Consider the following 26,445-nt stretch of genomic DNA (forward strand, 5'->3'; position numbering starts at 1 on the left):
TTACGTGGAGCCACACCCACTTGATAATACATAGCTACTCACTTCTTGCAGACAATCCTAAAATGCAGGGCTAACTAATGGAACTTGTGGACTTTTAATCTAGCTCTTGAAGAACGTCTCTATTTTAATTAAACTGGGTCACATGCGGGTCAGATCTGGATTACTATTTGGGTCAGTGGGTCAACCAGGTCAACAGTACTGACCCTACTGACCCACTTTAATACAACGCTGGTGATTGATACTTCAGAATAACGATATGAAATATGAATTCAGACAATAATTATTTTAGCTCAAAGTTAAGGCATATACCACTGCTGCTGACGGAAGGCCAGTTTTAGGCTGGTTTTGAGAAAACTGTGTGTCTCCTCCCATCAGTTTCTATGTGGTTAGACACTATTAAACCCACAATTTGTACAAAAATGTATAACTAGTGGCTATAAAACAGTTGAAAAGATATGCACTTATATGAATTATTTATGGTTTACATTTACAGTAGTGTTTTTGAGTTGTGCTTCCTTAGTGACATAATTTACAGAAGGTAGTTAATGAATTTACTGCTGTATGCATTCGCCATTGACTTGTGCAGTAAAGCATGTGGTTTATCAATGTGTATTAATGTTGCATGGTTCTTTCTTTGGCTCCTGGTATTTAGAGGTAGCATTTTTCAAGTTTGACTATTCCAACTGAAGAGACAAAGCTAAAAGAGTACAAGATATATTTGTAATAGTGCCACTCCCTTGACTGTGATATAGCTATATTTTGCAAGTCTGACAAAAAAAGAAGTGACAATTAGTTGTTTCTTCTGCTTGGTCTTTGTAGTGGAAAAGAAGTGCAGCAGCTTATAAGCAGTCCAGTAACAAGTAGCCATAATAGCAGTACTAGTCTTACTAGCTACCTGTACTCACATTGACTTATCAGTCTACTGGAGTTCAGCTTCCTCGTCAGCAGTATTCAGTAACCCCAAAAGTTGGTAGAATCAATGGTTGACGTTCCATCTCACCAAAGAAAGAGCTATCAAACGTCCTTCAGTCATAATAACACAAAATACAGTAAAAGCGCTTTAATAAGAGGTGTTAATCTATGTGTTACGTCACGTCGTGAGTCACCCGCAAACAGCGTGGTTACATAATACTAATCACGTGAGTGACAGGGATTGGAGGTAGTGGTAAAACCAGGAATGAGGAAATAGGAAACGGGGAAATAGAATTCCCTCGCTGCGGATTTCCTCAAAACATTGGTAGCTGAAGTTAGTCTGGCGCGGCCGCCCCTTCGCAAACCTTCCTGTTTGCGAAGGGGCGGCCGCGCCAGACTAGGCTGAAGTAGCAGTGACTGCTCTAATAGAGTGTTTTGTAGCTAACCTTATTATCATATATGCATGTAACTACTAACAGAATGGTGTTGTAGTCAATTCTAATGATCATATAATGCAGATCACCGTGGCAGTATCAGTGGTTTCAGTTGAAGTGACTGCTCTATTAGAGTATAATAAATGTACTGCCATGCACTACAACATATCAAATGACATTGTATAAGTAGGCTGGCATGTATGTAAAGTTGGGCATACCACTTGTGATGAGTGACAGTCCATGCATGCACAGCAGCTAATCATACCTGTAAATAAAAGTACTGGTGTTGATAGCATTATCGACCATCAAAATTTGACTAAAGTATTATATTTATACAATCACCATTTTGTTAGTAGTTACATACATATGGCATATAACAATAATTATTAACAATTTTTATTAAGTTACAAAACACTAGTCACTCCTAGTACGCGTTCACCTGAGCCCCCGCCAAATATAGTAATATCAAAGAGATGAACATGTGTTCACTGCCAATGTTTTGAGGAAATCCGCCCTTTCAATTACAAACGAAACGTGTTCTGCAGCGAGGGAATTCCGGCCATTTCCCCATTTCTCATTTCCTGTTTCCTATTTCCCCGTTTCTGGTTTACCATCACCCTGGGATGGGGTGAACTTAGTCAATCCCGTTGAGGTGTCTGTTCGGAATTTACTAAAACTAGGAACAATGAATCCTGTGTCAGTCCTCGTTATTATAATTACAGCTAATACGAATGCATTGTTGCTGTGCGATGGTGACTGTACGAACAACCCTGATATCAATGTTTGTCAGAAGGAGCCTAAAGATTCCGACATCACCGATATCGTCCTACTGGGTCTGTTTCCCTGTAACACACCATCATTCAGGGCAGGCGGACTAACCGCAGCCGCTCAAATGGCCATCAGACAGATCTCTTACAATGGTAACAACTCAAACTTGCTCAAGGGATATAGGCTGCAACTGTTAGTAAATGAGTCGATGGTAAGTTGTCACTTATAACATGTATTTGTCAGTGTCTTCATGAAAGTAATATATTACAGTTACATATTATGCACCTATCAATGTATTGCCCCACTACCCCCCCTCCCCCCCCTCGGGCATATATGGGGCTATAGTGGGGATTTGACACAGCCGAATGTCAAATGCCCCATGGTAGGGCAAACCTATCGTGTCAAATCCCCACCGTTGCAGGGGCGGATCCAGGGGGCACGTGACCCCCCCCCCCCCCTCCCTTAAAAAAATGTATATAAGATCGAGATACTCTAATAGAGCAGTCAATCACCAATCACTCTAATAAAGCAGTTACAGTGTTCATGGGGAAGTGTAGCTTACTTAGGAAGCTATAAATAGGATTTTATTATACTTGATAAAGGATAACTAGCTATTATTGTTGTGACCTTTTTTTTTTTTTTTTTTTTTTTTGCTCTTCAACTTTTTTTCAGCAAGGTGCCCCCCCTCTTTCCAACTCTGGATCCGCCCCTGCGTTGGCCCCAGTTGCAACGCAGGATTTACTCGGGATTTGACATAGCGAAGGAAGTTGCAACAAAAAAATATTTTGGTGCTTACTGAACGATCGTCAAATGCCCCATAGTGGGGCAGCAGTTTCGTGTCAATTCCCCCTGTAAAGCCCCACTTACGCCCGAGGGGGGGGGGTGGGGCAATACATTGATAGGTGCATTACTTAGAATAAAGAGTAACTTAATGATATTACATATTAAGTTACTATCTTAATAATATTAGCTACAAATAATAAGTTACTAATTTATATTCATGCTAAGTTACTTTTTTTATAAAGACAGCTAAGTTAAAGTTAACATATAAACCACATGCAGTCATGTGATGCACATCAGTCACGCGTACATGCAACACCTGAGTACCATTATAGACGAAAGGTTAATGGATTAAGGTGATTAATTAATAGTAGAATGGATAATGGCAGTAAAATCTATTTATAATGCGTTACTTGTTCATTGTTACACGTAGTATCACTCATTACATCGTGGTAAAGTTACTCGTTACTTTTCGCTTCTAGCTACTCGTTACGTAATAATATTACTTTCTTCATTACTAGTAACGAATTATAGTTTCCAAAAGTAACTTAAAGTTATATTACTGCATTTCTAAAAGTAACGCGTTATATTATTCAGAATCATGAATTGTAATATATATTACATAACGCGTTATATTATGTAACGCGTTACCCCATCTCTGAGTGCCTCTAAGAGCTAGTCTTGTGCCAGACACCACCTACTGCATTTAGTAGGGTCTGGTGACTTACGCTATGTTTTTGGGTCTGCCGCCATATTGTTTATGCATGGTTCCAGTCAGCCATCTTTGTTGTTCTAGCCTATCAAATCGCACTGTAACTGAGTTAAAACATCTGATTGGTTCGAGGGGTAGCCAACATCTTGGGACTCTCATACACTATCTGAGAAATCCATTAAATATTTAGAAATCCTAAATACCGAACCACGTACAAAGTAGGTTATTCTCATTTTCGTCTGTTCATGAGTTCAATTACAGTCACCGCTCTATACAACAGTTCAAATTAACAATGCAAATTATACTTGTGTCTCTTCTGTTCCTCTCATCCCTGTCAGTTTACTCTCTCAGGTGTTCCTGTACATGTATTAGCAAAAATTCGAGGTAAAAACTTCACGATAAAAATTAAAATTAGAATTATATTGTATTTACAAAATATATTTTAAATACAGAAATATTTTTGAAATACTTAAATATTGGGACTCTCGTACACCATGTTGGGCTTTTGCGTGGGTGCTGGCTACCCCCCAGATTGGTTAGAAAAGGAAAAATGGCATATAGGGTCCAAAACTCTAGCGTTTGTCACCAGACCCTACTCAATGCAGTGGGCACGAGACCATAGCAGAGCGTTTTCAGCATGTGATCTACAACCATTGGACGCCATTTTGATACACAGGTTCGAGCGTGTTGAAAAGTGTGTTAGGCACAAAGGTAATAGCAATATAATGATGAACCCGCTTTCTGAATACGTTGAAGGATTACCTGAAGAAGCCAAGGCTTAATATAAGCAGAAAATATCGTTTATCAATGGATTAGATCCTTTTCTGAGTCCCAACAGCAGTGGCGTTTCAGAGTGGTCTCGCGTGGCACAGACCGTATATTTATTAGACGCACGGGCTTATCGCTTTCAGTACAAGCACCCACACCTAAAAATTCAGTCTGGCTCATTTCCAGCTGAGGGGTCCGAAACTGGAAGAAATCATGTACGAGATTTCAAATCTTCAACTTTCTTTCAAGATTTCAAAGTTTTTGAGCAAGATTTCAGATTTCACAGCAATACAAAATCGTAAAATCCAGAATAGATTTATCACATGATCATTAGTATCCAGAGAAGTACAGAAAATTTTCGCATCTAGAAGCCATACAAAAGTTGTGGATCTTTTATGCTGAAGTGCTTATGGTTGTACATACATGGCAGTACACAGGGAATGTACGGAATTTTACAGCAATTTTTTAAGATTTCAGATTTCAAAATGAGCTGAGATTTAGATTTCAACAAGATTTCATAGAAGCTGTATGAGATCTCAAGGAAGTTTCGGACCCCTCATTTCCAGCACCAAAGTTGTTTTTACGGATCCCAGAAAAGTTGGGATAACGCCTCAGGTATAATGGGTTCACGTGCACACATTCAGACAAGTAGAGATACAGTGGAACCTGTCTATAATGGTCACCTCGGGACCAGATATATCTGGCCTTTATATACAGGTGGCTGTTATAGAGAAAACCTGCATAAGGTGGTCTGCAGCATTTTAGTGGTTATGACCATTAAAACGAGTAATTATTATTAAGAGGCTTGCGCTAACCGCAAATACAGTAATAATTTTACTAGTTTTTAGTACAGAAAGGGCAAGGTAAGCTTGTTATGAATGTTGGTTATAGCTATTGAATACGTTTAAGCAATGAAGCCTGATCATTCATTGAAAGGCAGGAAGTGTGATAATAGCCCATTTTCACACACAAGGGCTAAGGAATGTGGTGGTTAATAATTGTGATTGCACAACATCCAGTGTCCTTTAAAATGTATTGAAGCCTATGAGAGTTAGGTAAGAAATCTTCACGGGAGCCTAAACTGTACTGTTTATTCTTATTATGAGAACGAAATTGTACTCTTCAGGTTGTTAGCATCACGATGGTATATAGTTTGTGAAGATTCGCTGTGTTGTAAAGCGGAAAGAAGCAACTTTAGCATGGCAGAAGACTCTAGTGACTTTGTTTTCAGCATCTAGAAAGTCTACTTAGTGAAATAAACTTTCTTACTATGTTTCTACAAGACTGGGGGAACAACACTATGCAAAATTTTATCGCAGAAATAGGCGATCTTTCATCGCTAGGATTCTATCAATACTAGGCAATTATTTCACCCATTACAGTAGGTTTAGTGACCATGTTTTGTTGCCTAACGATCCTCTATACTTATAAGAGTAAGAAAAGAAAAGAAAGATGCAGCCTTTAAAACTTAAGATATCACTACCATTTGACACAAGATCGCTGATTTCTTGATCACAACACAGCATATCTTTCCAATTTTCACGTCGTTGTTGTAGCGTGGCTGCTATAAAAGTACATTCTTATAATAAGAATGGATGGTATGGTTTGGGCTCCCGTGAAGTGTAAAGGTCTTAGTCCCATAGGTTTCAATACATTTTAAGGCCTCCCAAAGGACACCGGATGTTGTGCAACGTGTAATAAATTAGTATTCATTACCATACCGTGAATACTTTAGCTTGCATGGAAATGGACTATTGTACATTAATTGAAATAGTGCCATGGTGTCAGACTATATTGGCTTAACAAGCAGCCATAAAAGGTAGTGACCGCTATACAAAGGGTGAAGTTATGTGTACAGTGATTCATAGACGAATTCTTCGTTGGCCGTTATATGCGTTAGACAGGTGACCACTTAATGCAGACCACAATGCATACATTTGTATGGGAAAATATTTGGGACCTCGTGACCATGGCCGTTATGCAAAGGTGACCGCTTAATCCAGTTGACCGTAACACAGGTTCCACTGTAGCAATGAAAGCTGTTAATGTTGTCAATGAGGGCACAATGCTTACAGAATACAAGGGTAAACGTCGGATTCTACTACACCATTCCTACTAGTCTTACCTGTAGTATCTAAGGAGAACTACCACGAAGCATTGCTGAGAGATGCCACGAGTTGTGTCTGTACTAATATGGCTTCTTAAACATCTTTGGTGCTGGAAATGTGCCAGACCAAATGTTTTAGGCACAGGCACTTATACTGAAAGTGATAAGGCCCTGTGCCTAAAAATATATGGTGTGTGCCATGCGAGACTAGTTTCAGAGAGTGAGAGCTGTCCTCCTGTAGACTCTTGTGACCTGGTTTCGTGCTTGGTATTGAAAACAAGCTTTTTGACACTTAGAGCCCAGCCCGCAAGGGATTGGATGCCTACAATCAGTTTGTTTCTGGTTGGGTCAAGGGGCCCACCACGCAAAGCCTAGATCCGATCCCATGGTGAAGATTTGAGATTTTACTGGATTTTAGCTGGTATTTTCATATTTATGATATTGTAATTGTATTTCAAATCTTTATAAATACAGTTAAATATTTTACATAAAGCTTGAATAAAGGAATTTTGAAACATGATGTAGCTACACACACATCACAGTGCCACTGTCTTGTATCCAAACTTGTTTGCAATTGTTTAATGCAAGCCATGTGGTACCAAGTCTCACATTGATCACAACAGATCATTTTTTTCACCTGTATCTGGACAGCGACATGTACAAAAAATGTTAATGGTTATAAATTTTGAACCTGGTCTCTTATTTCTCAGTATGAGAAAGAGAATCACTTTTTTACATCCAAACATCTTAATAGGTGATCCCTCATTTTCACTTGATCATAACAAATGGTGGAAGGATCTTCTCCATTTGCTAAGCTGGTACTGTATGCAGCAGAAAATAAGCCACAGTCCGTTGTTCCTGATTGAGTGTTCACTTGTCTAGCTTCAATTGTGAAATAATCATTCTTGCTGTTTACCAATTTAGTAAGAATCACTTGCATTGTAGTGGTTATTCGTAAATTAAGTGAATCATACACAATAATATCAGCTTTGTCATCACTCTCTAAAGTTGAAGCCACAATCCAGTGGTTGTTATTTACATGCACCACTTGTAGTGAGCCTTTTGGCATAGAACTACATTAGCTGACTGCAGTACAAGAGTGTTTCTTAAGCCTCCATTGTGGTTGAATTGAGTTTTAATTAAATGCTGCACTGCACTTAGGTGTAGGTCATTCAAACAGTGGTTGTTGGTTAGCATTTCCTTCTCAGCCAAAGTAAGTTTATAACTTCCGATGCGTATCCATTCCATGGAATTTGAACAAATTTCTACAAACTTTTCCAGCTCATCTGTAGTATCATCTATCACCACTACCCCACTACTTGCCTCCAAACATTTTCCGTTTATAGATTGAGTTGAAGAAGCTGTCGTAGCAAAGGGCTGTTTTAGTCTTACTCGGAATAAATGGTCAGGTGAAACCCTTTCTAGTTCTTGAAACAGCCACACAGCTGTTGTTTTTCTTATTAGCACACTTTGTCCCTTGACTAACACTTGTACGTAAGGTGTAAATACATGCTGTTTACCACCAGCTACAGGGCCTCTTAAAACATCAGAGTTTTGAGAGCCGTGCTTGTGCTTGTACATAGGAATTGTTTCTAATGGCAATTTTTCAACAGGTAATAATGCTTTATGTAGATTTAAATGCTTTTCCTTGGCTGCTGTTGTCAATAATCCTTTGCTTTCCATATTTTTCAAATCACTTTCAACTGATGCTGGTGAGTCTAAGCATGCTTCAGCAACAACTGATAACTTTAATGACTCACTCTCAGGAGATTTGCTGTCCTCGGGTCCATCTACAACTTCTGACTCATCAGTATCATCATTGTAATCAACTTCATTATCATCAGCACTTATATCAGGCATGGTGTACTCTTTATCCCACAATAAATGTACTTTCAATAACTTATCCATCCCTAATGTTTCAAGTGCTCTCTTCGCTTTGCTTCTTGCTCGTTCTACAGCACTGGCTATATCAGTGTTTTTAACGTTAGCTAGTAATGATTCACTTGACACTGGACACTTGCTTGTTTCTGCTGTATGACGCTTAGTACCAGGAAACTTCACAACACCTTCTAGAGTGGCTTGCAGTTCTAGCTGTATATCAATCCTGTGTGACCTCCATAGAAGTCCTAATGTACTGAAGTTCAGCACAGTAGAAAAACAGTACTCATGCTTCTTACAGTTCTAAATGTCTTCTTGCATGTCTGCGATCCTAGAAGCCAAGGTACAAAATAGTTGCAATCACCATTCCACTGATCTCTAATGACTATGATATAAGTGACTATTGCGTGAGCATTCAATTCCAAGCACATGTAGCAATTGTGGGTTATAAAGTTACATTTAAGTGTATACTGAGGGTGAAGGAGTACCCACTGTCACCAATAGCAAACAAAGAAATTGGCATACCATATCTTCTCTACTCTGTCTAGTGGATCAACTGTCTTATCCAGATAACTATCAGTAATGCTCTGAATCATCTCCACGTAACATTTAGTAGCAGCAGAACCACTGATTTGGTCCAACAGATGAGCTGCCTTCATGATGTGTAAAACAGCATCAAAAATTCTGTTTATCTTTGTGGTCCACATCTCTTTTCCTTAAAAAGTGTTGTTCTTTGCCCAACTTTGTATGCAACATTTGAATATGATAAGCTCCAACCTCATATGTTGGACCCATTTTTAAAGCTACATTCGGATTCAACAAATATGCCTTAAGCTTGACAGTTAAATGAATTGTATCCTGTACAAATAAAACACCTTTCGGCATTGTGCAGAACCAACTATTCCATGTTCTGGGTACATCAATTGCAGGTGAAAAGGATTTCAGATCTGGGTCCGTAGTGGTAGTCATAAGTGATGTTGATACCCTCATACTCTTCATAATCCTGGAATCACCATCCCCACTAAAGTTTAAAACTGTAATGCCTCTTTTTGCACACTCGTTGTATATATATTGCCATCTTTGCAATACATGCTTGGCAGTAAATTTGTTATCTGTCCCTAAGCATGCTAATATAAATGGTGGAGCATTATGGTATAGTGATTGAACCATACAGACAACAGCACATTTAGAAATTGCGTTATTTTGAAACATGCTTTCTATTGCACTAAATGATGTAGCTGTAAATGAATCAACCTGTGGCAAACCATATTGGTCAATTGGTAAGACAAAACCAACACAACGGTCAGCTTCTGTGTCATAATCTAGTCAACCCATCACCCTGGTGGCATCTTCTGAAATAGACACAATGTTAGGTGCCTTGTGATTTTTAAGATGATTTACAAGGTCATTTAACCTGAAAACACCTTCATCTAAAGTCTTATACTGTGATTGTATAGCTCGTATACTCCTAGCTGATGGCAATTCCTGCTGTAAATTCTTGTGAAGAAATTCATATGTAAATGATCCACTAAAGATGAAAAGCGCAGTAGCAAACTTTGTCATGACTTCTGAGTGCTTTCGTTGAGATGGATATGCGTATGCATTTCTCTGTGCACTTTTAAGCAACCTTTTTAAAACAGGAGTCAAGCCACACAAAGAATTACCAGTAATATTTAAGTACTGTTGCAACATGTCTGATAATCGCTTGTTCTCTTTAGTTAACTTTTCTAAATCATTCATTATGATGTCATAGTAATCAGTAAATAAGATGTTGGTTTGTATCAATTGGTGGATCTCTCTGTTTTCTAAATGTAAATACACTAAGATCAGTTTTTGTATCAGCCCCTCCTTTTATAGCAAAGGAGGGGCTTACTGAAAAACCTGAGGCTCAGTGGTGCTGTGTGAGGATGTATCATTACTGGATTTCATGACAGGAGAACTATTATCACTGAATTGTACGACAGGAGAACTATTATCACAGGATTGTATGACAGGAGAACTATTATCACTGGATTGTACAACAGGGGAACTATTATTACTGGATTGTACGACAGGAGAACTATTATCACTGGATTGCATGACAGGAGAACTTTTATCATTGGATTGTATGACAGGGGAACTATTATCACTGGTGCTTTGTTTTGAACCTGCTGGCAGCTTTAATGAGCACTTCAAGAGTGCTCCATCAATTGTAGGCTGGTTTGAAAGTTCAGTTGCATGGGCAGCACACTTCTTTATATGCTTAAAATAGTTCAACATCTGATGGCGCTGGTTAACTTTTTGTAATTGAATAGCATGGCAACACAAAATACAGAGAACTTTCACATTAAAACATTGGTTGGCCTCCTCATCTACAAGCACCATGTAATGTGTACTTCAAATGGCTGCAGGCAGCATTTTGGGTTTTTAAGCCAGTCTTGTATGGAGCCACAAACTTGAGATGTAATATCATTTGCAGAAAGTGGCCTGGCGGAGGAATTGTCAATTATTGGTTTGCTGTTTCGCCGACTTTTCTTTAAAGCTACACCACTTCTACTTGAATCACACATGCATTTAAGAGAGGGATTACACTTTTCTTTAACTTTCTTGACAAAATTACATATTCAAAGTTGGTGGCCTGGAGGAAACTGAAATGGTAAACCAGGCTGTCCAGAACATAATCCAAAACTTAACTCAGGGTCCTCTCTGTGCCTTTCATTAAAGTATTGTTTAATTATGCTAATTGAATTACCTTCATTCTCTGTGGTATCCATAGCCTGGATGACATCTTTCTCATCATAGCCAGATAGGAGAAGACACTTCATGACGTAAGGAGGTAGTTCATGTTGCATGAGTATAGAGACATTGAAGTAATTATGATGATCAGTAGATGCATTGGAACCATATCCCTATACAACAAGATAAATATCACTATAGTACACTACAATATTATATGTATGGCTTTATAACTTCACTTATACACTACCATGCATCTTACAATATAATTATTGTGCTTAATTAGATGTACTTCGCTTGTATACTGCGTGTGTCTTACATTTTATGTACAAGAAGCACATATATAGAGTGGGTATCAGAGCTATGGAATAGATGATATGCATACTATTTGAAAGAAAAGGGATCAATTAGGCTTGTGCGGTGCCTTGTTCTCGTGAATCCCACACAAAAGTATGGGCAGCGAATGTGGCTCAGACACTAACTCACCACTAGAGCTACGGGTACAGCTTCTCAATTGCAACACATTACTTTCAAGTTAGAGGAATTTGTTGTTGTCGAAGAATCGTCTGTAGCTGGTCTACTGTAGACGCAATGAAGCGATTTGCACTTTTCCCCATAGACCACAATACGTGCAGTCACTGTTGTGACGTGTTAACGAATCACGTGTTTATTAGAATATTATGGTACGCATATCGTCTATTCACCTGTTGAATACACGATAACAAAATAATTAGCTACAAAGAAGCAAAATGGTTACTCTCTGCAGACCAATGCATTACTGTCCAAAAGTAGAATTCTTATGTCAAACGTTTTCTTAATTTTATGGAGGTATGAGGTTAGCATGCAGCTACTATAATTTAAAATAAATGATTGGTGAAGCCATGATATCACTTCTGCTGTATGTGAATAAAAATGTGTGATATGTAGGGCTTTCATAACTGAAGAGACCAAGACTGAGATAAAGACGTACTGTTGTGTGTGTGTGTTTGCATAGCTGGCAGTGGCCAAAAGAATTCTGCCGGATTGCTGATCTCACACAAAACCTAATTTAAGAGTGACAAAAAATTAGCCCAATAATTCAGTATGCAGCATATTATCATTTTCAAGTTGTACAGCCACTAAACTAGTTATTCATGACTGCATGACCGTAGCTAATATAACTCACCAAGTGACTCATTAGCTACGCCCGGAACCAAATTGCCACTATTGAATATGCGGTTATAAAGGTGGAGTCTTGTCCTCCAAGGCAAGCTCCATAGGTAGTTAGAGACTTCTCAAAAGCCTGCTCCAGAGTCTCTTGAGCGGCTGAGTCTCCTTGGGTGAGTCTCCTTCCCAGACAACAGCTGACGGTTCAGCAGGAACGAGCAGGAAGCAGCCCAGGCACTGACATGTGAGCTAACACTATAATTGGTAGAAGGAAAAACCAAATAAAAACGTTATAGCTCAAGAAGAAAACAACCTGAACACAAGGGCTTTCTTTCTTTGCAGCTGACTACATGTGTACCTGCACCTGCTTGAATAGGCGAAATAAATTTACGGAGAATTTTCAAAGTTTTACAGAAAATTTTATCGATATTTTAGGATTCGTATTGGATTTTCTGAAAGGTGGACTTAAAGATTTTGAATACTTTGTCCAAGATTTTGAGATTCTCGGAGATTTTAGGACTAAGCGATCTGATTTGGAGGATTTGAAGAGATTATTAAGATCTAAAGGATTTCACAGGATTTTGCAGGAATTTTAGTGGATCGAGTCTCAAGATAAGCCTAGATCCGATGTGTGTCGGGCCCCCTGGGTTGGGTTAAGGAAATTAAAACCTGGAATGTTGTTAAGTATCTTAGGCCATACCTATTTGAAAAATTGTTGCTCGGATTTTTTAAGGAAAAGTTAGGGTCGGTAGGTCAAAAAAAAAAAAGATCATATTAAAAAAACAAACCATTCCAAACGTGTCATTCCATTGTTGACAACGAATTGTACGAGGGTACACAACAACAGCTCCTTTCTTCGCTATAACAGATAACCATGCATTAGCCACCATTTTGGCTACAAGTCTGCCAACATCACGTGATAGTTAATCACGTGAGTTTTTTTTTTGGTCTTTTATAAAAAGAGGGTTGGTCGGGTCTGAGCAACAACTTTTCAAATAGGTATGGCCTTACTGTTGGTCGAGTAAGTGGACTAATTATTTATATATAGTGCTGTGGTATATGAATGCTGCTTTCCACCTACTTGTTTATTATTTGTAGGTTTTCATTCCCAGCGATTAAATGACACCCTTTAAAATGTTGGATAGTCATGGAGGCTAGTGGAGTAGTTTGCTGTGTGCACTGCAATTGCATGGCAGGACTTGGGGAAGCATACACGCATATTGCTGCAGTGCTGTTTTACTTGGAGGCAGTGAACAGGTTTGAAGAAGCCAAGACATACACACAGGGACTGTGCACTTGGAATGTTCCAACACTCAGAGTGGATTATAGCGGTCGGCCATCGGACATTTACCGACCGATTAGCTCAAAGACCACCCAATTACCTAATGAATCGGTCAAGGATGGCTGACCACTTTCCGCTAAAAAAGATTGATATGCTCTAATTGAACAGTCAGCGACTCTAATAGAGTAAAAAGGTGTACCTAAAAGGTCCAAAAAAGCGCAAAAAAAAGCTGCATAGTTGGGGAATCAAACCTACACCTTTCAATAAGGTGCAATCTGCACCATTCTACCATATGTTCACACATTGTTTTAGTGGGTTCTAAAGGGGTTTTAAATGTACTGCAGTACATGAATATCAAATTATTATTAACTGTGTATGTGGCTTAACAATGATGTAGTGCATGGCTGCTGAAGGAGTTCTGGGTGTCAAAATAATCACATCCAAGCTTTGAAAATCCAAAAGTTTTTCATGGGGCATGCTGCAGCTTGGCATGCTTATGCATGCTGCTAAGCAATGTCAGATCAACTTTACGAAGACTAGTTGTAATCCTCTCTGCCAACACTTAAGAAAATTACATATCTACCAATTAAAGACATTGACTTTGCCTCAGCATAGGCAAAGAAGTGGAAGCTGGATCAATATTTGGAAGGAATTGTTTTTTGAAGAAGATGTTGTTACAGTTAAGGAGGGATCTAGGCCAACTGATGATGATTTTAAGCTGTATTACAGCAATATAAGTCAACAAGGTACAAATCCATCTGTTTTGTTATTGATTACTGAACACTCTAACAATTATATACCTAAGATCCACCAGCCAGAGTTTCCTTAGCCGTTGTCAACTCTACGTAAAGCAGAATACATCAAATTAAATTATCACGACCTTTTGCAAGTGTGTGAAAGTATTTCCATCTCTATCACCCAGGACATGTGCAACAATGTTGAAACAGAGACAAGAACACAGAGCAAGTCAAAGCTCTGGTATAAATACCGTGCTGGTAGAATAACTGCTTCACGTATGAGAGCTGTATGCCACACAAGCCTAGCTAATCCTTCACCAAGAGTAGTGAAGTATATCTGTTACCCAGGTGTGTTTCGCTTCACTACTAAGGCCACAGAGTGGGGAACACCAAGCACGAGAACTTTATGTAAAGACCAACAAGCCAAAACATCAGAATTTCAGGGTAATTGAAAATGGTTTGCTTATTAACGGCATTTTATTGGGGCTTCTCCTGATGGTATCGTTGAATGTCTATGTCATGGAAGAGGTACCCTTGAAATAAGATGCCCATACTGTCATCGAGGTGAAGACATTGTTAATGCAGCATCAAGTGACAAGATCTTTTGCTTGAAAAAAGATACTGATGGAAGTTTACACTTAGATCCTGACCATGCCTATTACTACCAAGTCCAACACAGTTGTTTGTTTGTTATGTGAATTATTATGACTTCTGTGTAGCAACATTCGCTGATTCTGGTAATAGGTCAGCTTTGCATGCATGTTGAGCGAATTTACAAGAACTCTACATTGTGGAGTATTGCAATGCGTGAAACAGTCTAGTGCCTTTTTAGGATGTGTATTCTTCCCGAGCTTATGGGAAGCTGGTTTACTAGGCCTCTTGCCAGTGAAGATCAACACTTAAACTGTTGTCACACAATCGAATTCTCAAACCATGGTCCAGAATCTGGCAGCATGCTAGCTTATGACGATAAAGAGTGTCGCATTGAATGGTTTCATCTTGACTGTCTCCAGATGGATGAGACTAGGATTCCAAAGGGCAAGTGGTACTGTCTTAATTGTAGGAAAAAAGAAAAGGAAAGAGCTAGGCAAAGAATTTAAAACACCAATAAACCATCAATTTAGTGTAATTCATTAACGTTGATATGTAAATTACAATGAAATGACATTATTTGAATATGATTACACAATTAAAAATGTACAGTGTGTCAATGTTTATGTATCATTCAAATGGGACAACCGAGTCACATAGGTTATTCGAGGCACAGCAACCCGAACAATTCTGTCCACTTGAGGAGATGATTCTCCTTTTCTGACAATTACAAAATCTATTGGCAATGTTCCCTGAAGTATTAAATACTTCTGCCTTACACATCCAATCACACGTTCAACATGTATATGCACATTAGGTATTGTGCGAGTATTCTCCACTTCTAAAGCTGACAGTTGTGATTTCCCTTTTGTGAAGGCTGGAATCTTGCATCATGCCAACTGACTCACTTATATCGAAACCTCTGTCAGCTAAGATGACATCACCTGGTAGCAGTTTCTTCACAATCCCACAATTCTCTGTTAAATATTTATCACTTACTCTTCCTCCCCATGAATTTTATACAAATAAATTCACACCTTGTGGTTGATCCCAAAAGCACTTTAACAGTATTTTTGTGCTTGTAATTGGACTATGTTGTGGCCCATGCTTCCAAATTCGAGGGTCTTTCGATGAACATCTCAAAACAGTCAATTATAATAGCAACTTTCTTACCAAATAATTCCTAGAAGCAAACAGGCATAGTTTTTTGAAGTGCTTCATGGTCTGGCTAATGAATCAAATCTCTCATTCTGATGTCCATCTGTTGCAGCCACTTCAAAAGGATTCTATAAACTGTAGACGTTGATAAACCAAATCGGTAACCCAAGTCTTGAATTGGTGGGTTAATGCTCAATTTTATTAATGTGCACACAAACTCTTGAAATGGTGCCAACTTCATGTTCCACTCTTCTGGCAAGGTCTTGTGAACTTGTTCAAATGTAGCTTTTACCATGCCAATGTTCGACAGGTCTGTATAAAATTGTGTGAACTCATCCAACATAAAATCCTGGTCAGAAAATGGAGGCAAACCTTTCAAGACTAGCTCAGCCTTTAGTAACTCCACAGTCTGCTTGGCTGTAGCTAACTCTTTATGCATTGTCTCGAGTTCTGAAGATGATGCAGAAGGTTTAAGATACTGTTTTGCTTTGTTAATCTGCTTCACCACAATTGCCTCCACTTCACATAACAGAAATACTTCGATTTCAGCATCTAAAACAGATGGTATTTAATCCCACAAATCTTGCATGGCATGCCTTTTTTGAAGTCTCTCATACCTCTCTGTATCAGCAGGTTTTACATTGTCGTGACCCATGTGTAGTGTTGGTAGCCATCCTGGATGGGTTGTATCGTACAGTGAAGCTGGCTTTCCCGACTTTAAATGCTGTGAACAAATTTGATAGTGCATTGTAGTCCAAATCTTTTCTAGAAACCGCTGCTAGATAACCATCCCTCTGACACTTTTCACAGTTCATAATCCTTCTCTCCTCGATGGTCTGACACTGCTGGAAGGCGATGAAAAGAAACATCTTTATCCGAGTCGCGATCTGAACGCTTTCCACAATCTTTCACCATGCAAATCACCATGCTTCATAAGCGTTTGGTAACATGTGCACCAAAATGGCAGATTTAAGAAATTATGTAAGTCTGCTTACATGTTGAAAATGCTCTATTACGGTTATAGTGGTGATCCACGCTGAGGGTGGGTCTAGACATTTTCTTGTGGTTATTCCCCTGACAACCTTGATGATTTCTTTCAAAAAACAACTTAAAATGGTGTGCTTAATCTTTCTGCTAGAACTCATTTATAAATCGCCATTCACTGATCTTTCCAAATCTAGCCCAGAATCTGAAGTATAGTTTATGTAGAGTTAGCCAACTCAAGTGCTGGTATTACAAGGTCACTCAGACATAGCTTAGCTATTGTGATACATATGTGCTATTGATAAAAAGATGATAGTAATTATCTGCTTACCTATTGACCTGCTATCAAGGGACACCTATGAAGAAGTTTGCGGACATTTGCTATACCTTGTTTGCCAGCCAGAACAGGCATGCGCATGTCAAAAACATTTCTATTGAAAAACTGAAACAGTTATTGTGTACCACCTATTACCTTGATACGCAATACTGTTAGAAGCCTAATTCATGGAAATTTCAGCAGGAACAAGCTGACAAATACATTTAGTATCAGGGCCATGTAATAAATGGTGCAGTAACCATGACACGAACCAATGGCTGAGATCAACCCTTAGCAAGATTCTGGTCCGGAATTTATCGACAAACTGATGGTGACATGCCATTCAGTTCAATTTCTTGCTTGTAAAATTTTGTATAAGATTCACTGCACAAAATTTCCAGCCTTACTCAGAATGCACAACATAGCTACAAGTATGAGCGTGGCAATCTAACTGAACTGCTTGTGCACTTTATTTTGTTATTTGGTCAAATAATGGTTAATTTTGTGGCAATGGAGGTAAACCAAAGAGGCTACGAAATTTTAAGAAACTAAAGGTCTTACAGTGACTCAGGGAAAATCTCTAATACTCAAACTTGGAGGCCACCCAATTTGTTAGGTAAAAGGAAATTAGAGATTTACACATAATACCAAGAATCATACTGTGCAAGTATTTCAATTTATAACTAGAATAGGGACCATAACACATGGATAAAAAGTACTGAAAAAAGCTGGAGTAGTGCACGATATTAAATCACAGTAAAACAATAAGAAATGTTATATCCCTACTGTGCTCCAAGATACCATAATGGAAATACACAGTAGGGACATAACACTTCTTATTGTTTTACTGTGATTTAATATTGTGCACTACCCCAGCTTGTTTCAGTACTTTTTATCGATGTGATATGGTCCCTACTCTAGTTATAAATTCCAAATTTTTTGAAATTAGTACTTGTTTGTTAACTTTTTTTGTAAATAATATTATTATGATTGGTGACGCATACTGTATTTGAAATGGCGCCGCGCGCCCCAGCTATATTATCTGAAAAGTGAAGTATCCATTATGCTTCGTTGTCAGCTATGTTCAACCCGTTACACAGCAGTACGAATCAAGAGCTGTTCGAAAAGCATCTCTGCAACCCACGCATGCCGAAAGAAAGGGTTGGTGCCGCACGCCCCAGTTATATAAATTATCATCTGAAAAGTGAAGTATCCATTATGCTTCGTTGTTGGCTATGTTCAATCCGTTACACAGCAGTATGAATCAAAAACTGTTTTAAAAACACCTCTACAATCAAAGTAGCCACTATGAATAATACGGAAGATTTTTGTTACGAAGGGAAGCCATCACGTGCTACCACCAAATCGACACTTTTCGTTCTCAGCAAAGATGAATGGGACACAAAGGAGGACACTGGTAAGTCCATGAAGAATGCATTGTATGTACTGCGGTATGCCAAAAGGCACCTCTCGGGCTGAAGCGACGTCGAACAGTGAAAAAATCAAGCCCATAGCCTTAGCCGTTATCGAGTTACGCTTGTCTGAAGGCATCAGGCAGTCAGGCAGTCAGTAGAAAATTCCGTTGAATAAAAGAATTTTTAAATTCTGTAGCAACTTGTTGAAAGCATTTCGGGTCGATCTGAAAGCATTTTTGGGCTTAATTTTACCTAACCAATACTGCCTCATCGTCGTCTGGGAAAATTGAGGCTGTTTTTTTGGGTGATGTTATTTTGTGGGTCACGCCTACTCCTTTGTGGTCCCTACTATACACTACTATTGTAGTGTATGATAGTTGGGACATCGAAGGTGTAGGCGTGGCCCGTGATATAATATAACCCAAAAACCTGCCTCAATTTTCCTCACAACAACATGACAGTATTGGTTGGGTAAAATCAAGCCCAAAGGTGTTTTCAGATCGACCTGAAACGTTTCCATCAAGTTGCTACAGATTTTTTTTTTTAATTATTCAAAGGAATTTTTGCCTGCCTGTCTGACACCTTCAGTCAAGTGTAGTGGAAAACTGGCTACAGCTACAACCTTAATTCTTTCGCAGAAACATTTTTAGTTTGTTTGAGAAAAAACCTTTGGTATATTGATAAACATACAATGCTTGCACTATTGTCTTACCTTTTATCCTTCTTTACCATGGCCATCAGTCAAGGTTCTACCACTGAATGTTAATAGACTACAGTACAGCTTCCATCTACCCAGAGGAGGTCGGAAGTGTAATAAGCGCTATGAAAATTTTTTTGTGGCAGGCTATAGCATGAGGAGGGAAGCAACATTGAATGTTGGCCGTGAAAATCTCATTTCTAGCCTTCTTTGTGGTGGCCAGTTGTTGCTACCGTTTGTCTGGAGGCTTTCTTCATCTTTCTAGTCTCATGTGATCCTGACTAGGGTGCACACCACTAGTGTATTAGTGAAGTACGCTGCATAGGATGACTTCTTGGGTGTTTATTCATACTGTTTTCTTGAGTGGGACTCCTTTCTCTATCTTTCTAGCTTGTCAACAAAGGCATTTACAGCATCCGTGGCCTGGCGCGAGATCTCGTGTGATTTATACGTAGCCCAAGTTTAAAAAACTAACTTATTCAGTGGGGCTCATTGTGCCAATGCCATGTACTTGTCGTATTTCATCAATCGGGAGGTATTTTAGTACCCAAAAACGTCCAGTACACTTTTCAATACAAAGCCATTGGGCTCACATGCACGCTTCCGACCTCCTCTGCCATCTATAGGGGTTTGCGGAATGTTTGCAACAAAATGTAAAGCGTCAACCGAAAAACATGATCCATAAACTTTGAAATACGTCACCACAACTTTGATAAGTCACGTTTCTGGTAACTTCCTGTATTGCAAAGATTCCGCAATCCTCTGTACCAGCGTACTTTATTGCATCAAAATATTTGAATACACGTGGTCGTTGCACCAAACTATTTGAACACACATGACTTGCTGTTGATATCGATCAGTGAGAGCAACTCGCAGCGAACTATATAGCAATGTGTAAGTCAATAATATAGTTTAGTAGCAATGTTAAACCGATTCGGATCATCCAGGTCCCGCTTTACAGATTGTCCAGGTATGACCCCACGTGCTAAATTAATTAGTGTAACGATGTGGACGTGTAGTACTATGTCATAGCATAGCCCTGCTTCTTTTGTGAGCCACGCCCACTTAAATAAATTACTGTCTGTAGACATATGGTAGCCACGCCCATTCATCAGTCTGTAGGTATGCACGAATCCACGTCCAATATTGTCTGCAGGCTTATGTAGAGCCACGCCCACTGATCAGTTGTTATTGTATGAGTAGCATAATAGTGCTGTGATTAACTCTATTTAATATATATATTGTGACTGGTTTTGTAAAAAGCAGGCTATTTAGTGGTCATGAGCTTGCAAAAAAAAACTTCACAAACAAGTATAAGAAAAAATTAGAAATTTTAAATTAGAGTACAGCACAGTAGGGATATTCACTTCTTATTGTTTTACAGTATTTGGACATTACATACTACTCTGATCCAGCTTGTCTCAGTACTTTTTATTGCAGCACTATACACTGTCCCTACTCTAATTTAAAATTCCTAGTTTTTTCTTGTACTTGTAAATAATAAGAGAGTATCTAACTCCAGCATGGGTCACATGTCCACGGGCTTCCCTTGAATTTACAGGAAGGATGTTAATATGCTTTGGCTTGCATACACTAACTTTCAAGGGGTTACTCAAAGTCACCACCTCCTAAAGTGTTAACTCACTCAATCAGCATTTATATCATAAGCGTGGATTTACTATAATATCCAGAAATACTTTTGGCTGTCATTTTTGATGGCCCATACTAGAGTTAGATACCCTCTCTCTCTTTTATTATCGATTTACATAATACTTTTTTGATGAACTTTTTTTACACAATTGAAACATTCCCCAGTTCCATACATAAAATAGTTGTAGGTCACATGTTGTAGTACTAATTTCTACAAGTGTCAAGCAAACTTTTTGTAGTTATTAAGGCTCTAAAACAAGGATAAGTTGGAAGATTTATAGGCATCATTGCATAACTGAGCTTATGTACAAAGTCTAGTAAGTTGTATGATAGAGTTTCCTACCTGTAGGTACATATGGTGTGTATTATTTTTATTCAGGCAGAATATGTCATTAATAATCCCCTAAATTTAAGAATATTTATCACCTTAACTGTTAATGTGCATCATAATGGAGTGGAAATTGATATCATTGTTGATAATTGTGCTGTAAAATTTTATTTGCATGTCACTATGAGATGGATAATTATTGCTTGTCTCCCACTCTATAGTGTGATCCTGAACGAGCTGCCAAGTCCTTTATATACCATATTCACCAAAATAATAATCCTATTATTACTGCCATATTAGGACCAGGATGTTCATCTGCTGTACTGTCTATTGCTGAACTGGCTTCATTCTCAAACCTAATTCAGGTACTGTCTTATGGTTTAAAGTGCAATATTAATCTAATCAAAAACAGCCAAGCTGTCAAAAAAAGGTGCGGCCCCCAAAAAGGTATTAATAATGGTAAATAACATATGTCTAGTAGGTGTCATGGGCTCACCAGTTCATAATTATGATATGACACACTTGGTCTCTTTGCATGATTAAACTTCATTGGAAGTGTGATTGTCATGTAAAGTTCATGATATCATTTAATAACAAAACATCATTATTCATTATAATACATGTTTATTGACCATGCATGATATGATATACACTGGCCTGTGATGTGTACTTTGTTATGGTCAGTTCCATCGTTATTGCTACTACATCATTAGTTTTCTATTATCATTTATTTGTATTGAGGTGTATTAATGTGAACAATAATAGTTTACTTTTTAATAATAAGATTTCATAGCATGACACCAAACAGAATCAGTATGTTTAAATTCTAAAATACATTAGTCCAATATGGTTAGTGTTGTGTCTGTTCTGCAGAATACCTGTAGTACGTAGTTCAGGCTCATCCTGTCTGGACTGTGGGAAATGCTGACTCTTATGCTGTAATTTTATCAGATTGGTATATAGCTGGAAAACTTTCGAAGGATGAAACTTTTGCGAATTTTGCAAGTAATATAACTGTGAAATGTTTCAGGTTTATACTTATAACTATTACCTTACAAAATCTGTTTTCTGGACTTTCGTGAATTTAAAAAATGCGAAAATCAAATTTTACAGTTTTGTGACTTGAAAATTTTCCACTATAGTAGTAATGTCTTAAAGCTAGCTCAAGCTGTCTTATTGGAGTTTTGTGGGTATACTGTGAGTTAGGTCAGTACCTAGAACAGGAAGTGATATGATTAAAATGAAAGTAAACAGGAAGGAAATAGGAAGAACAACCTCATTGCTTTGGTAACTAAAGTCTATTTGTTAGCTATATTCAGCAATTGGTCAATATATAGTGTACACCTAAAAATATCCCATTTATTATGTGCCATTTTTATGCATACATCCATTTTTTGTAAACAACTGGTTATTGATAACTATTTTTCTATCAATATTTGTTCTCTCATGGAACACTGTACTTATGTTTTTGTAAACATGAGGTGTTTATGTACACATTTAATGTATAGTGTTATTTACCATGTTTATTTACTTCTGTTGTGTACATTAAAATGTCTGAGTACCATCATAGCAAACAAAGCTATGTGAATTCTGAAGGTCTGTAATGCGTAATTTGTTCGTAGAGAGTTACTTCTCTCAATTGGAATCAACTTACTGAACTTGCACAATGACATTGTTCAATATAAGAGTCATGATCAGCGCCCATATGAGTAAACATGTTATCCATTTTTATATTATAGTTGATCAGAATTGCACTTTATGGCTTACCTGACTAATGTTTGAGAGATGCCGACAGACCACGTAATGAATTTCATTTAAGACAACTTATATGCCTAATGATGTTATATATCTCTGTGGAGATATTGTGAAATGAACAAGTACCACAAATTTCTAATTCCAAGTCTTGGGTGTATGAGGTGTTTATTAATTTTTAAGTTCAGTGCTTTGTAAACTGTACATGTGTTTGTTGATTGATTTACCACTTTTTGCTGTCTATCCAATGATTATACAATGCACGTATATGTAGCCTATTTATGTAATAGAAGCATCATTCAATGATAGTGTAGTCCGATACTTACTTATGCGATTTTAAAAGTATTTTAGTTTAAAAGATAAGTTAGGTATGCACCTAAAGCGTTTAAGGTACTGTTTACTGTCTAGCATGAAACTACATTGGGAACAGGAAACACTTAAGAATCTCTGTGGCTTCCTGTTTCATTTGTTTATGCCATACAGTAAGAGGTTGATAATCCCACTATGCAGCGAAACCCTATAAATGTGTAAAGTACATGTTTGTCAAGTGGATTGTTGAAGTGTTTGAGTAATTACTTTAAATAGGCCAGAAACTTTGTTAGTTGTTTTGTTTCTTCCCAGGTATCCTACACAGCTAGTTCACCTGATCTCAACAATACCAATAGATTCCCGACATTCTTCAGAGCTATTTCTTCTGATATTTCCACAGTGGCTGCAAACGTAGCTACAATAAGACAGTTTGGTTGGCGACAAGTAGCTATTATCACTCAAAATGTCGAGTTGTTCAGAGAGGTAAGTATTAATATAGTTTGGAAATGGGTGTCACACTGGAACGTCCCTCATACCTATGAAAATTAATGGATATACTGCATGGTAGGGCTCTGCAATATATTTACATGTAGTTATACCAGGCACTAACAAAGCCACTATACTACATATTGAGGCACAAAACCGAAATCGTGATACTGAAAATAGTAAAATACAAGGAATTAAAATGTTGTGGGATTGAAAGAAATTACAATAGGGTTACAAATGTTTTGTCACCTTGCTACTAGCTAAATGCCTTTCCTATTTATTTGCAATCAGTTATCAATTTGATTACTTATATGTTGAGGGTTTCCTCTCATCAATGGGTTTTAAAAGTACCTGTTTTGAAAGAATATTTTACAAAAACTTGAAGAAATCTACGTATGACATGTAGTTACATGTGTAAACTATCTTGATCAGGTTTTCTAACATATACATACATGAATAATTAAATTATATGGTATTTAAAATGTCTGCATGTAAATATTAGATACACCTTTTCCTGTTTAAACAAGGAAATGGTTTATGAATGGCTCTGTATCATATTGTTGTGTTTTTATTTTGTTTCATTAGGTCAGAGACCAGTTGAAGTCAGAACTAGTTAGAAATAGGATTAATGTGATTTCTAATGATTTCTCTTACATTAACAACGGTCGTGCTGAAGACATTATTGTCAGGATAAGGGTTAGTTAGATTTGATGTGCTTGTTCAATGTAAGTGGGTCTGTACTGCTGACTTGGTTGACCCACTGACTTGAATAGTTAGCCCATGCAGTTTAATAAACATGGAGGCATTCATTAAGAACTAAATTTTAGAAGTCCCAATTGCAAGCCCTGTTACGTAGTTAGCCCTACATTAATAGTATACTGCTGCACTATAGGAACAAAAGGAAACAGAAACAAGTAGCTACCAAAGAGCCAACACATACATTTATGGATGGTAGGCATGGTTTTACACAAGTTTCTTACGTATGCTGCACTACTGTATTTCCATCACTACAATGAAGCTTGCTAATGTACGATCAGACCCAGATATTCAATATAGCAGATGAGACCTACAACCTGGATAATCAGATGACCCAATCCACTTATATCGTTGTTGCATACACTACATACTCCTACAAATAAATGTTAGCTCATCTATCTAGGACAGTTTTCAGGTTATATTTATAAAATCATTTACTCCAATAAATCAACTTTCTTGTCCTTCTAAACATGTGACTCCTAACATAAGTTTTCAATTAGTCTTCTCCTGTTTGTTCAGTTATTTAGTACTAGCATTGGTACCTGCCCTACGTGCAGGACCATCTCCACATTAAACATTTTAATGCCAAGAAGAGGGACCAAGCATTAAAGACCAGCACTGCTCGTGTAGCTATGTAGTGCATGTGCATGGTGATGTCACATTTTTAAAGAGCATGAGGTTTCCTCATGCCATCCTGTTGAAAGATGCAAAATGCCAAAATTTATTGTTTGTCGTTTTGACAGGAATGTAGTTCAAATATTCAGTTCGTCTTCTCTACCAGTGGCTTCACTGCACTGTAAGAAGCAAACAAAAGCATTGGTACCTAGCTGTTTTACATACAGGGAACTAATGCGACTATAATTAATATATTGGGAACTACCACAAACATTTTAATACATGTTCCAACAAAGACTTGTCCGCATTTTGATGAGTTGTCAAGATTGCTGCACCACTAAGCCTTAGTGGTGCAGTTCTTTATACTTAAAGTGTAACAGCTACTGTTTTTAGAAAACCCGGGTAACAATATTTTAGCCATAACAGCAGCACTTATACATGCGTATTTGCATGGCTTCTCGTAACGTTGCTAGCACAGGTAAATAGAGAGACTTTCTATTTGAGTACCTAGATCACTGTTACAGTAATAGAGCAATCAATCACTGACTGTTCTACTAGAAAACTTTGATATATCAATATTTTCTCTAAGTACAGTATCGTATTGTGATACTTATTTGCTGTATTGATATATTGCCGTATTGATATGTATTGCAGATCCCTAGAACCAAGCATAAATATTAGTGTCCTATATTTGCTGTGTAGCATGCATGTTCATAGTGCTTTATCATGAACCACAATAGTGGGTTCATAATAGGGATCGCATATGTTTTTTGCAAAAACTCTAATAGAACGCACACCTAAAAACCACCTTGGAAAGCATCCTCCAACTCAAAACAACCCTCTGGTGGTTATTTGCAATGAGTATTGGTCCACTAGTAAGTATCAAGTGAAAAGGAAACAGTATGTGTATTTGGGACAAAACTGAAATTTGGCATTTTGTTCAAATTATTATTCATAATATTATTTTGTTTCTCTCATGTACAGCAAAAGTTATCCACTTTTTCGCATTAAAAACTATATAGCCATGTTTACTGAGTCCTTTTACATGTCCATGATCTATCAATAAGCCCTTATTCCACAGATCGCGAACCACCCTACACCTCAAAATTTTTCTAAGTTCTCTTTGCCATTACACAATTGGCACAGTTC

At 37.8% G+C, this 26,445-nt stretch overlaps 1 protein-coding gene across 4 annotated transcripts in view; it reads left to right on the plus strand.

The window, feature by feature from the left end:
- The first annotated feature begins 1,957 nt into the window (after positions 1-1,957).
- LOC136268802 (gamma-aminobutyric acid type B receptor subunit 2-like) overlaps positions 1,958-26,445 on the plus strand; it is a 46,366-nt gene continuing 21,878 nt past the window's right edge. For 2 of the 4 annotated variants that reach the window (XM_066064264.1, XM_066064265.1), the window contains exons 1-4: positions 1,958-2,325; positions 21,600-21,743; positions 23,752-23,922; positions 24,511-24,621. In XM_066064264.1, the coding sequence (XP_065920336.1) occupies positions 2,032-2,325; positions 21,600-21,743; positions 23,752-23,922; positions 24,511-24,621 (720 nt within the window). In that variant the 5' untranslated portion in view covers positions 1,958-2,031. Of the gene's footprint in view, positions 2,326-21,599; positions 21,744-21,818; positions 21,826-23,751; positions 23,923-24,510; positions 24,622-26,445 lie in introns of those variants that run through there. The other 2 variants (XM_066064266.1, XM_066064267.1) reach the window with 2 other exon arrangements.

The sequence above is a fragment of the Dysidea avara genome, chromosome 10, assembly GCF_963678975.1.
Source record: "Dysidea avara chromosome 10, odDysAvar1.4, whole genome shotgun sequence".
In the NCBI taxonomy this organism is placed as follows: domain Eukaryota; kingdom Metazoa; phylum Porifera; class Demospongiae; order Dictyoceratida; family Dysideidae; genus Dysidea; species Dysidea avara.